The sequence below is a fragment of the Brachypodium distachyon genome, chromosome 3 (genome assembly GCF_000005505.3).
Source record: "Brachypodium distachyon strain Bd21 chromosome 3, Brachypodium_distachyon_v3.0, whole genome shotgun sequence".
Classification (NCBI taxonomy): domain Eukaryota; kingdom Viridiplantae; phylum Streptophyta; class Magnoliopsida; order Poales; family Poaceae; genus Brachypodium; species Brachypodium distachyon.
The window spans coordinates 59239358-59252477 of NC_016133.3; the positions used below are offsets into that span (position 1 = coordinate 59239358).

The 13120-nt window shown below is 47.4% G+C and overlaps 1 protein-coding gene and 1 long non-coding RNA gene across 2 annotated transcripts; both read left to right on the forward strand.

Annotated features, from left to right (window-relative positions):
- The first annotated feature begins 509 nt into the window (after positions 1 to 509).
- On the forward strand, positions 510 to 6011 carry LOC100844482. Its single transcript, XM_003573113.4, has 4 exons — positions 510 to 608; positions 726 to 1270; positions 3767 to 4104; positions 4564 to 6011. The coding sequence occupies exons 1-4, from the start codon at positions 551 to 553 to the stop codon at positions 5780 to 5782; spliced, it is 2160 nt and encodes a 719-aa protein (XP_003573161.1). The 5' UTR covers positions 510 to 550; the 3' UTR covers positions 5783 to 6011.
- A 4892-nt stretch (positions 6012 to 10903) lies between these two features.
- LOC112272033 lies at positions 10904 to 11810 on the forward strand. The gene is made up of 3 exons (XR_002965712.1): positions 10904 to 11045; positions 11174 to 11546; positions 11637 to 11810. It is a non-coding gene; the product is annotated as an uncharacterized LOC112272033 (long non-coding RNA).
- The last annotated feature ends 1310 nt before the right edge of the window (positions 11811 to 13120 follow it).

Here is a 13120-nt window from a genome sequence, read left to right on the forward strand (position 1 = left end):
GGAAGGCATTCGCATTTATCCCAGATGTCTAGCTAGTTCTTCAAGGCAAAGAAGGAAGGCACTCGCTTCCGGCCAGAATCTAAGTTTAGAGGCAGCCCAAAACTTAGCCCAGTGCTTAGAGCCCCCTCTAAGTCCCTAATTAGTCATTTCTTGGAGTCCGCGAGCGAGCACGGATGTGTCGCAGTGGAAGCGCGACGGACACTTCGATGGTACGTACATGGGGATTATCTAAAAAACCATACGATGAGAATTCTCCGACACAACCAGCACAGGCTTTGACACGTTTCATCCTTTGCTTAACCGTACGTGCATGCAAACTCCAAAAAGGAAGCTGTGAGGGAGAGCAAAGGACATATATACCAAACCCTACATTCCCCTCCATAAAAAGAGAAAGATACCAAACCCTATACTCCGGTTACTCTACTCCCCTCCTCACCCTCCATTCCCTTGATGCCACTCCATCTTCTCCTATATTAACCCGATATATAGGTATATTAAATCGGCCCATTGTTTATAGATCGTGAGCAGAGCTACCGCTCTGTCTCTCGCAATGTCCTCGGATATTCACAATGAGGACCAGAGCGTTCCTTATGCACATTCACCAGGAGGTACACGTTTTATTTCATTCAATTTTTTATTGGAGGAATATATTGAAGCATCATGCATGCATTTCTGAACATTGAAAAATGAATCATGATGAACGTACGATGCATGCATGCATGCAGGGACCCCTCAGGAGGACAAAGTCGGAAACATGCGGCTGGTGTCGCACAGCAACGACAAGGCGCCACTGGAGGTCAACAGGCAGCAGGTGATGCTGGAGCTCATCGATGAATCTTCCCCCGGCGAACGCTTCGGGCTGGACCTGGTGGCTGTCCTGGACGTCAGCGAAAGCATGGGGCAGTGGGATAGGCTCGCCAAGGTGAAGACCGCCATGCAGTTCGTCATCAAGAAGCTCAGACCCATCGACCGCCTCTCCATCGTCACATTCTCCACCAACGCCAAGAGGCTGTGCCATCTGCGTTCGGTGACCAAGGCTTTCCAGGCACACCTGAAGGAACTGGTCGACGGCCTCAAGGCCGGGGGCAGCACCAACATAAAACACGGCCTCCAGACTGGCCAACAAGTCCTCACCGACCGCCGCCTCACCGGCGGCCGCGTCGCCAGCATCTTTGTCTTGTCCGATGGGGAGGTGAACGATGCTAAGGTTGGTGATGTCAGCGATGTGGCGGTCTACATGTTTGGTTTTGGTGCAGACTGTGACCACAAGGTACACATGATCCCTCCCTCCCTCCCTCTATTGATTGATTGATTTGTTAATTAGTGTGCATGATCATGATGCATGCATGGAAAATTTTGCACCTTGGAAAAAGTTCATTTTTCTCCCCTAAACACTAATTTTTTTTGGGGGGTTCCTTAACCTCTAAACTATTCAAATTGGGAGCATTTTAATTGCACCCTAGCTGGTTTCAGGAAGGAAAAAATCGCACCCACCCACATCATCGGAATTATTTGTACGGTTGGATCACCGTACTGTACGGCTGTGATTAAATGTGGAATAATTCTATTTCAGTAAACATTAATTACATTTGATCCATGTGCAAATAGGACTATACGTGAACCATCAGACGAGTCATATTCAACTAACGTGTGTTCCACTACGGTCTCGAAAAAAAAAACCACTTGTAGTACTACTAAACTAACAAACCTATGGTATACAACAACTTCAAATGTCCTCCTGATTTGCATGTATGCCTGCCCTCTTAGGGGCTGTTTGGTTGCTACCCTGACTCAAAATGCCTGACCTGAACATCTGCCTGTAACTAGCCTGAGGTTTGTTTGGTTGCAATCCTGAGATTTAAGCCTGAGAAATATGCCTGTCCAAACGTGCAGAGTCAGGCCTAGCAAATTGGAGGCCTGAGATTCTCTCCACTCCACCTCCATCGTGCCTGAGTGTGAAATCACCATCCCCTCACACAGGCAAATATTTGATCCAAACAAGGCCTGGAGCTTTAGCCACACAGGCATGTTGCTCAGGGTAGCAACCAAACACACCATCAATTTTGCATATGCCTGATCAGGCAATTTATCAAATGGACTCAGCTCATTCTCAGCATGGAAAAATCTCAGGCATGTTGCTCAGGGTAGCAACCAAAAAGCCCCTTATAACTTAGAAATTGATCACCAAAAAGAGAACCCAATTCGTAGAATAGAAACAAGAAAATAATAATTTCTCATTAATCTATTTACCAAATAAATATTAATATATTCCCATGCTAATATAAATAAATCAATCCATGGAAAGATTGATCTAATCAAGTTGATGGCTATGTTTCAATGAACGATGCATCAATTATTCTTTCTAATAAGAATGTTTTTCTTCTCATGTTCATAGTCCGGACGTGCATGTATGGTGGGAACAAGAATGAGTTGCGTTATCCTTCGTGAGAACCACGGATTATCACTGTGGTCTGGAAGAATGAAACTCTAAAATGATAAGTGTGATGTGTCTGTATATATATGCGTGTCTATGGGAAGAAAACTGGAAAGTTCACATATGTTACGGATTTCAATTAAGTCCAGCGTGGAACTTGACGCTGAGTCTCCACCGCGGATCTGATGCCGAGTTCATTTCAACGAAGCCATAACTATTTAAAAATATCGATGTACAATACACATTTAAGTTAACGGGGTGTAACACAAGTAGAAATAAATAAATAAAGTTGTGCTACCAAAATATGATTTTCCAGAAAGCATGCGATAAAACTTTTCTGAGTTTGACTACTATACATAAAAAGTTAGGTTGGTAAGGTCAAAACTATAGCATTAGAATTGTCATGAAAAATATTTTCATAATATAAAATTCATAATTTTCTACTAACATATATGTACAAGAAATAACGGTAAAAAAATATTGTAGACTTTTTCAATGTCTAAAATGTCATGTATTTAAGATCAGAAGAAGTAACACGATTTGAAAAGGTACACGTGAACCGTCCGATTAAACAAATAATAATATATCCCTTTAGGTAACCAATGAAAATTATCACATGTTTTCAAGATATAATGTTCACAATTATATTACTAAGTCTTTTGTACAACTTTTCACTGCACGTTGCTAGTCCGTGCGGGTGCATGGGTTGATGACTAGTACATATAGGTTGTGGGGTGAAGTACATACATGTAAACTTTGATTGAAAAATATGACAATTTGCAACCTGTGAAGAAAAACAAATTTGTACCATAGCAAATCGTCATATTATTTTACCAAAGTTTACATGTATATACTTCAACCCAAAACCTACATGTATGAATTATTTTCAGATTTTTCAAATACTTCTAGAGGCGATTTTGCCCTTCCAGAAAACAGCCGGGGGTAAAGTGCTCCCAATTCCAATAGTTTAGGGGGTTAAGTGAGTCCAAAACAACTTTAGAGGGTAAAGTGAGCCAGGTCAATAGTTTAGAGAGGAATGTGGACTTTTTTCTTGCACCTTTGGTCCTCCTCTCTAATGCTTTTGGCTCCCTCCTAATATTAAATACAATTTTGTCACCGCGACAGGCTCGCTAGGCGCCGTGTCCGTGTCGCGTGTGGACAACATGGCGCCGAGCGAGTCTATGGCAGTGACAAAAATGTATTCGAGCGATGTTAGGAGAGGGCGAAAAGTGCTAAAAGCAATAGACATCGAGAGAGGGGACCAAATTAAGGGGCAAATTAAATTTTCACATGCATAGCTAGTAATTAATAATTCCGTATGTATATTTGAAGGTGCTGGAGGGGATCGCAAGGGAGAGCAAAGGAGGAACGTTCAACTATGTGGATGACACGGAAAACATGATCGAGCCCTTCTCGCAGATCCTGGGTGGCCTACTCAGTGTGGTCATCCAGGACCTCAAGCTCACTGTGTCCCCACATCCAGGCGACTCCACGATAGAGAACGTGCAAGCTGGTTTCTACCCGCAGACCAAGGTCCACGGCTCGGTCATCGTCAGCTTCGGCGATCTCTTTGCCAGAGAAGTACGCAAGGTCATCGTCGACGTCCTCCTCCTCGACGTCCCGTCCAAGAGGAAAAGCATGATTGCCCTCATCGCCCAGTGCTCCTATAGGTATGTATACTTACTGCTCCCTCCTTTTTAGTTTATAAGGCACGCACAAATATTAAGTTAAATTTTTACCGTCAATTTGACTAATATAATATTCCCTCCGTCCCATATTAAGTGTCTCAGATTTGTTCAAATATGAATGTACTATAGTTTAAAAGTGTCTAGATACATGTAATATTTCGACACTTAATATGGGACGGAGGAAGTATGAGTTATATGGCACAAAAAAGTATACCATTGAATTCGCATTCGAAAGAAGTTTCCAATGATAAAAAATTTGTGGCATATAACTTATATTGTGTTGGTCAAATTGACGGTCAAAAGTTTAACTCGAAATATCGTGCGTGCCTTAAGGAGGAAGTATATATATACACAATGAGACTCCCAACGTACGTCTCCATTAATAATTATATTTGCACCGGCCGGCCGGCTAATTAATACAGTACATACATACACGTGCAGTATCCAAGGAAAACCCTTCTTCTCCCGTAAATTGACGGTCACTATAAGCCGCGTCACCGGACCAGGAGCAGCTGACCCGAACAGGAAGCCGGAGGCCGTGAGGATCGAGATAGCCCGCGTCGGTCTCGCAAAATCCTTAGAGGAGGCGTGTACAATGGCGGACCACCACGACCTCGACGGCGCCCGCGAGAAGCTGGAGGAGGCCAAGAACGACCTTAAAGTACTTGAGCAGTCCAACTCCATAGTTGACATCCTCATGACCCAGCTGGATAAGCTCCTAGAGATGATCTGGAACAGCTTGCCAGATCTCCGGCTCCGGCTCCGCCTCCTCGGCTCCCTGCGGTCGTTGAAGACGTCGCATGATCGGCAGCGCCCCGCGGCGACCGGCTACGTCAATGGTGTCAGGCTCTTTAAGACGGAGTTCACGGAGGCGTCACGGGAGCAGGGCAAATTTTTTAAGAAGAACCGCAATATGGAGGTGCCGCCGGTCGAGGACGACTTCAAGAAGGTGAAGCAGCAGAGACCCGTGAGAGATGAGCAGGGCCAGGGCATGGGCATGGATACGCCGCCGGCCGTGGCGACGGAGGCGTGGACCTGCAGCTGGTGGCCGGGGGACTTGGAATCACACCAAGACAGCAGGTGGGCATGGGCGATGGTGATGATGTGCATGGTGCTCGCCATCGGCGTGACCGTGATCGGCGGGGTGCTGTTCGCTGTGTACCTCTTCTACGCGCGCAAGATGCCGTCCCTGGCGGTCTCCGACGCGCAGCTGGGTGTGCTCCAGTACGCGGTCCAGGGCGGCACCATCCAGCACCTTCAAATGTCCATCACCATCCTGGCCAAAAACGACAAGTCCGAGGCGGATGCCTCTTTCTCCCCCGTCGACCTCGCCCTAGAGTTCCACGGAGCCGTGGTGGCTGTCCTGCGGACGCCGGCGCCGTTCGTGGTGGCGCCGGGGAGCTCCCTGCCGCTGCACTACAACGTGGTGTCGGCGGAGCGGACGCTGGACCAGGCCGGGATGCGGGCCATGTTCGAGTCGCTCAACGCCGGCGTGGTGCCGCTCCAGCTGCACGGCAAGGTGCGCACGCGCTGGAAGGTGGGCATCTTCCTCAAGACCAAGTATTGGACGCGCATCTCGTGCCGTCTACGCTTCTTCTACCCCGGCAACGGTACCGTCATGCCCACTGATCGCCACAGATGCCGCTCCAGGTCGCCATAGCACTGCAGTCATCTGCTCGTCCTCTGTATTCTGCCATGCATCGTCCACTTAATTGTATCAAACAAAACACATATACATAGCCATGCTTTATTTCAGTTTTGCTTGGGCTCAGTCGCCTGAGACTGTATTTTTCTAAGTCGACGCCTTCTGAGAAATTGTGTTTCTCGGTCGACTGAGCCGTAGGTTCTGCAGCCACTTGCTTCTGAACTTCTCCTTATGAACGACTCAACTGCTATGTGGTATCGAGTGAACTGCGGCGCTGACTGAAAGGCCCGTGCGCAGAGGAAGTTCGCGGCGGCGCTTTATCTCCAACCCGGTGGGTGCTGAGAGGCTCGCGGTGATGGGGAGGCGGCGTGCGGCGAATGCTGGGAGGTTCACGACAGTGTGGGAGGGGAAGGAATCGGTGCCACGGTGGCCCGAGCTCACGAATCTCGCCGGCCCGCGTGTGAAATTAGACGCAACGGTTTGAAATTGGCACGGCTAGGTTGTTCGGGCGTGTTGGAGTGAAATTGGACTCATATTGTTGCTAATTACGCGCGCCGGAGATCGATTTGGGCAGCCGGAGCTCCTAGGGATGAAGTCGATGTGATGGATTTCCGCCCCGAAAAAACAGAGCATCTCAACTTCTCCCGATATGCTTGTCAACTTCTCTGTATGTGTGAGAGAACTGCCGGGTGCAGTTCTGAAATTTATCCCAAATGTCTGTTCTTCAAGGCAAAGAAGGAAGGCACTCGCCTCCAGAATCTAAGTTTAGAGGCAGCCAAAAACTCAGTGCAGTGCTTAGGGCCCCCTCTAAGTCCTTGGTGCACTTGTTCGAGGTAGTTTTTGCGATGACCGTGGATGCAAAAGACTTGATGCTGGACACTTTGACAAATGCACTGTGTGTTGGTTGCGGATTGTCCTTGACGTGTTATCACCGCCGTGAGGATGTACTCGCTGTAATATACTTCCTCCCATCCAGTTTACAAGGCAAATCCTAAAAATTCAAAACATGAGGCCATTCTTTCTTTCTTTCTTTTTTTCTTTCCACAATTATCATCTGAGACTAGGCGAGGCATGTTTTTCTAGATCTTTGTCAGCCAATGAATAAATCATAAATGAGAGATACAGTTAATGCATGAAAATTAATGCTTTGCACAACACAATATTAGGACGGACTCTCGTGATTTTAAAAATAAGTCTTGTAAACCGAAAATGATGTAGTAGCAATAATTTTTTTTCAATAATACGATTTTTTAATTTATTTTTAAAAATAATATGCATTTTTAAATTTTTTCAAAAATAATACACCCTCGGCCTGGGCCGGGCCGACCAGGACCCGTTGGCCAGGCCCTGGCCGACCAGAATCCCATCGGCCAGGCCTGGGCCGACCGGGATCCCGTCGGCCAGGCCGTGACCGACCGGCTCCTGGTGGGCCCGGCCGAGCACCCCTGTCCCTTTCCCTTTCCTCTTTATTCCTTCCCTGCCCGTGCCCCCAAGCGCCCCTGCTTCTTCTTCCTCCCGTCGCCCGAGCCGCCCCTGCACGTGCACGCACAGACACGTTTGCTTCCTCTCTGTTCTTCCTCAAGTCCAAAAAAGACCCCATTTTCTAGCCCAAATTAGTGCATTTTGATCCCATTTGATCCACAAAATCGCATCCCCTATCTCGTTGGCACCCAAAGACACCTCGATCTAGTGTTTTCACTGTGCATTTTCATCACATTTTGTGGTTCTAGGGTTAGAGTTCAAAGTTGATTTTAGCTTGATTTGGAGGAGTTTGGAGGTGGCGGTGGTGCTGATCCGGTGACTACGTCGTGAGGGCTTCACACGCTTCAAGGGTAAACCCTAATCCCTCACGTATATGATTATCCTATAATGTATATGTTTATTAGGGTACGTGTGTACCAGTATCTTATAGGGTTACTGCTTAGTGTTTGATGCGTCTAAATATTATGGCCGGTAGTAATATGTTTAGAAAGGCTAGATTTTTGTTATACCGTACTGTTTTAGTGTTTCACGCGTATTAATATTTTTTTCGATTTTGTACTGCTTATTATTTGACATGTATTAATTTTTCTAGGAAGCAGAGATGTCCGATGTAGTGAAGTTTGTTTTTTACTACGGTTCTGGTAGTGTGTTAACAAATGAGCACAGAGCTGATCGGAGTCAGTTTAAGCATGTGGAGTTGGATATATCTGCCCCTCAAACATGGACGTTTAGTCAGTTACAGGAATGGTTGGTACGTTGTTTAGGGCTTAGTCCTGAAACATACACCGTCTCTGTGCAAGCATTGTGGACTAAGTCAAGTTCGAATATTTTCTGACTTTTGAGGCCGATAGACCGGACATCAAAGTGGATTCGCTGGTTACAAAGTTGCGAGCAAAGGGGAACTAGACCCCTCGCCTTAATCCAGGTTATTCGTATTGAGACCAACCCACCTGAAGGCGAGGGTGAATCGAGTTATGACTTGTCCAATGCAAACTCTGTGTCGAATGTTGACGGTGGTGGTTATGAATCAGGCCAGACCTCCGGGGCAGCAGGAGAGGATCAATACAGTGGCGAGGTAGACGCGGGCGAAGAAGATGGAAACTTGCAGGACCAGATGGAGGATGAAGATACAGATGGTCGTAGTTCTTATGACGATGAGTCGCATGAGTCGGACGAGGATGAAGATATAGAGGAGGAGCCGATTCCTGCATCATGGAATCAGGACTTCTCTACAGCTATGACCGTGAACGATGTGCATGACTCTGCGTGGCAATATCATCAGAACAACATTGCGAAGGGTGCCAGATATCCTGACAAGAAACATCTGCAGGATGCAATAATTTCTTGGGCAATGTCCACGCAAAGGGGGTTTTCAAAACAACAGTCTCCTCACAAAAAAATTTGACAATGGAGTGCGAAGTAATAGATTGTCCTGAGGGTGCATGCCTATATCCCTAAGTATGACACAGATTGGATTGTGAGTGACCTGGTGTTGCACACATGTGTCATTCCCAGTATCCGTCAAGACCATCATAACCTCTCGTCGACGCTTCTTGCTCGGTTGCTTTACACGGAGATAGTGGAGAAGAAAGCAATGGAAGTGAAGGCCATCATGAATAATGTCAGGGTCAGGTTTAAGTACAACATTTCGTATGGCAAGGCTTGGAGGGCTCAGCAGAGAGTTCTTGAGGATAGATTTGGTTCTTTCTTTGACTACTACGACTCTGTTGTCCGCCTCCTCCATACACTGCGAGCCCGTAATCTAGGCACCTATGTCGACATTCAACACTTCCTGCACCCAGAGTATCCAACGGTGAGGGTGCTGCATCGAGTGTTCTTCACTTTCGGTGTATGCGTCCAAGCTTTCAGTCATTGCCGTCCAGTGATATGTATAGATGGCACTTTTCTCACTGGCAAATACAAAGGGCAGATCTTGACCGCCATTGGTCAAGACGGCAACAATCAAATCGTTCCGCTCGCATTCGCTTTCGTTGAAGGTGAGAACACTGAAAGTTGGTTATGGTTTTTGAGGAAGCTGAAGATAGTAGTTGTGCATGATAAGCCGAACGTGTGCATCCTTCATGACAGACATGCAGGCATACTCAGCGCGATAAGGACACTGACAAACCCTGGTCTTGATGAACAAACTCCATGGCAGGACATGCAGAGTCTTTGGTGCATGCGGCATTTGGGGGCCAACTTCTTCTCACAGTTCAGGAGCAAGTCACTTATGAATCTATTCAAAAAACTCTGCAAACAGAACCAACAATGGAAGTACACTATGATACACGGTTATCTTGATGAGTTCACGAAGAAACATGTTACGGAGAGGAGAACGGCACGAGCAGCGGCGGTAGCAGCACATGTTGCAGCAGTGGCTGCACAGACAGCAAGTGGAGCAGGACCAGCTGAGGAAGAACCTGTTGGGCTTTGTGACTTGCCAGGGTTTGATCCACCCGGTACTAGGAGAAGGGCTGAAAGGCAGATTAAAAACTTTCAACAGTGGATAGAGCACGAACCTCTAGAGCGGTGGTCTTTGCTGCACGACACACATGGCGCTAGGTATGGCGTCATGACAACCAACCTGGCAGAAACATACAACTTTGTCCTAAGGGGAAATAGGGCTTTACCACTTACAGCCATCGTCGAGGGTATTTTCCATGGCACGGTGAAGTATTTCAGAGATAGACGGCAGAGAGCTAAGCTGCATATCATGAACAACCCGAATACACGCTACTGTGAAAAGATAATGAAATACATGGATGAGAAGATGGAAAAGGCTAGGACTCTTACTGTCGTCACCATCGGTAATCAAGAGAACATGTTTGAGGTGCGCTTACCAACTGACAAGTTTGGTTGTGGAAATGAATTGAGGACGCAAGAGGTGAAGATTGGAAATGAAGCGTGGCCAACGTGTGAGTGCACCTGCAACAAACCAAAGTTGCTTCACCTACCTTGCTCACATGTACTTGCTGCTTGAGGGCAGCTAGGGATGGACGCAATCTCATTTGTGTCTCCCTATTACCTGAAAGAGTCTGTGCTCCGCACATGGACGGGTGAGATGTTAGGGTTCCGTGCAATGGGCAATTTCAACAAGGTAAATCCAGGTGAAAGACGGTATATCCCTGACCTCGGTCTCATGTGGACAGGAAGAGGCAGACCCCCGTCCAGGCGCATCCGTAATGATATGGATGAATCTGAAGCCGGAGGACCTTCACGGCAATGTTTTCTATGCAATCAATTTGGCCATAGGGACACTTACTGTCCAACTTTTGGTACTGGCGGAGCTACTGCTCGTGGAAGAGGCAGCCGTGGACGACGAGAGAGAGGAAGAAATTAGACTATGATGAACTATGTTATAATTTGTAATCTATGTCCATCTATGTATTAATTTGTACTCTCGGTTGAACTATGTTATAATTTGTAATCGTGGTTGAACTATGTTTTAATTTGTACTCTCGGTTGAACTATGTTTTAATTTGTAATATTTTTGAACTATGTTTTAATTTGTAATATGTGTTGAACTATCTTTTAATTTGTAATCTTCTTTGAAGTATGTGATAATTTGTAATCTGTGTTCAACTATGTTATAATTTGTATTATGTTTTAATTAGTAACTGGCTAATTCTGTTTATGTATGTTGCAGGTGCAAGATGGAGAGAGCATCCTTGCTATTGCCGGAGATTGAGAGTAAGCATCAGGCTGCTCGGTTGCAGGTGGATCCTAGTAGTATCGAGCCTCTTGTCACGCGCACTCCTAACGTAAACTAGATGATACATCCTGCCTGGGTTCAACGGTACTGATTTATTCATTCCTTGCATGTTCATCTTATCAATTCATCCCTTGCATGTTCACTTTATTAATTCATCCCTTGCATGTTCATTTTATTAATTCGTTCCCTACTTGTTCATTGTGTTTATGCAGTTTGAAGTGGTCTGGGCTTTTACCTTTCGCACGACTAGTTGAGGCAACTCGTGCGGAAATGGTGGAGGGCGAGCGACAAGGCACCAACTCTACACGGCTACAAATGGACCACTTGTTGTTGAGCTACTTAGTGGACAGATAGAGGCCCGAGACACACACGTTTCACTTTCGCTGGGGAGAGATGGCTCCTACTCTGCAGGATGTGTCGATGCTGTTGGGACTACCATTGGCGGGTGATCCCATAGGGCCGTTGCAGGCACCAGTTGATTGACAGGAGGGTATGTCACTACATTTTCAGGGTATTCTTGATGGAGCTGGACCTTTCACCTCGGAGGCTCACGGACCTAAGCTAGATTAGTTACTCAACTACCAGGTTAGATGATGTGTTTTACGTTTACATATCTAGGAGCATACCTCATTTACTTGCATAGGTTTACTAACACTTGTTTCTTGGTTTATGCAGATTCAGAGGTTTGGGTGTCCAGAGACCGAGATGACTCAGCCTCAGATCACTCAAAGCCTTGAGGCATATATAATGTGGCTTCTCGGGAAGTGGATGTTTACGGAGAACCACGTCACCACCATTACCGCGCGCTTCATCCCTATTGCAATGGAGATCGCGAATGCAACTTGCGCTCAAGACATCACACAAAGGAGTTGGGGTTCTGCGGTCTTAGCGGCTAAGTACCGAGGTATGTGCAACACTTGCCAGCTTGCGGCGCACAGACCCGCCCTGCTAGGATGCCTTTTGTTGTTGCAGCTCTGGTCTTGGGAGAGGTTTTCTGTAGGCCGACCAGACGTTACGGGTGGTCTCGAAGGTGAGGTTCTCGTCGTCCATGGCGCCCCCGCCGCCGCCGGGGCCGCGCCTGGAGGTGGTCGCCCCCGCCGCCGCCATTGTTGGCGAGGAAGCCGAAACTCTAGAGGACGTGGGGAGCAGCAGGACTGGACGGAGGGAGGGGCGGAGCTTTTGCGCGTGGGTACCTCGCGAGTTGGGGGTTTTGTTGTTATATAACTACTGGAGCGGTTTGGATGGATGAGAAAGCTTCGTGGGGTTTCAGGGGGGTTTATGTAAAAGAGAAAATAGCTTGGTAGGGCCGTTATTGGGTTTCATTTTCACCGAAAATCGACAAAATTGACCCAAACTCGAAAGGAATTTGAAATCTGGATTCCGCGCGAAACTAATTCACAAATCTGACCCTTCTTCTTAGCGCCTGCACACGAGGCGCTAAACCCTCAGCATAACACCCTGCAACGTGGTGTTAAACCCGTGCCAGCATGGAGCAGACAGGCCCCACGCGCGCTCATGTAGCGCCTCATGCCGCGGCGCTATACCCTGGGCATAACGCCTGGTCACTCGGCGCTATCCCCCCCGTGCCCTAAAGTGGCCAAACCGTTCGGGCCGGAGGCACAGGCAGACAGATAGAAGGAGGCCGTCCATCGGCTGACGGGTACAAGGGACAAAGGATTACCCAGGTTCAGGGCCCTCAATGAGGTAATACGCCTGCGTCCTGCTCGTCGGAGATGGTATTGATGATGAGATTACAAGGATGCCGCGGGGGCTTAGGTGCGCAGATTAGATCTGGCGAGTGAATATGAGACGGCTTATCCTCCCTGGTTCCCCCTCCTAGTCCTTTATATACAGGAGTCTAGGTCTCGGGCGTGGAATTTAGGTTGGTTACAACAAAAAAAGAAACTCTAGATTATCTTTCTTATCTTGAGCCGCAATTCCAGGTGCTCGGGCTTCCTGGATTGTAGTGGGCTTCTGAATGAGCCTTCAGTTGGGCCATAACGGGTATACCGAAGGTGAGGAACCCAGTCGGGTATAACCATGTCAATCGACACGTCCTGAAGAGTCACGGTCATCTCCCCGGTACGGAGGTGAAACGTGTGCGTCTCAGGCCTCCACCGGTCGACAAGCGCTGTGATTGCAGGAGCGTTCATCCAAGG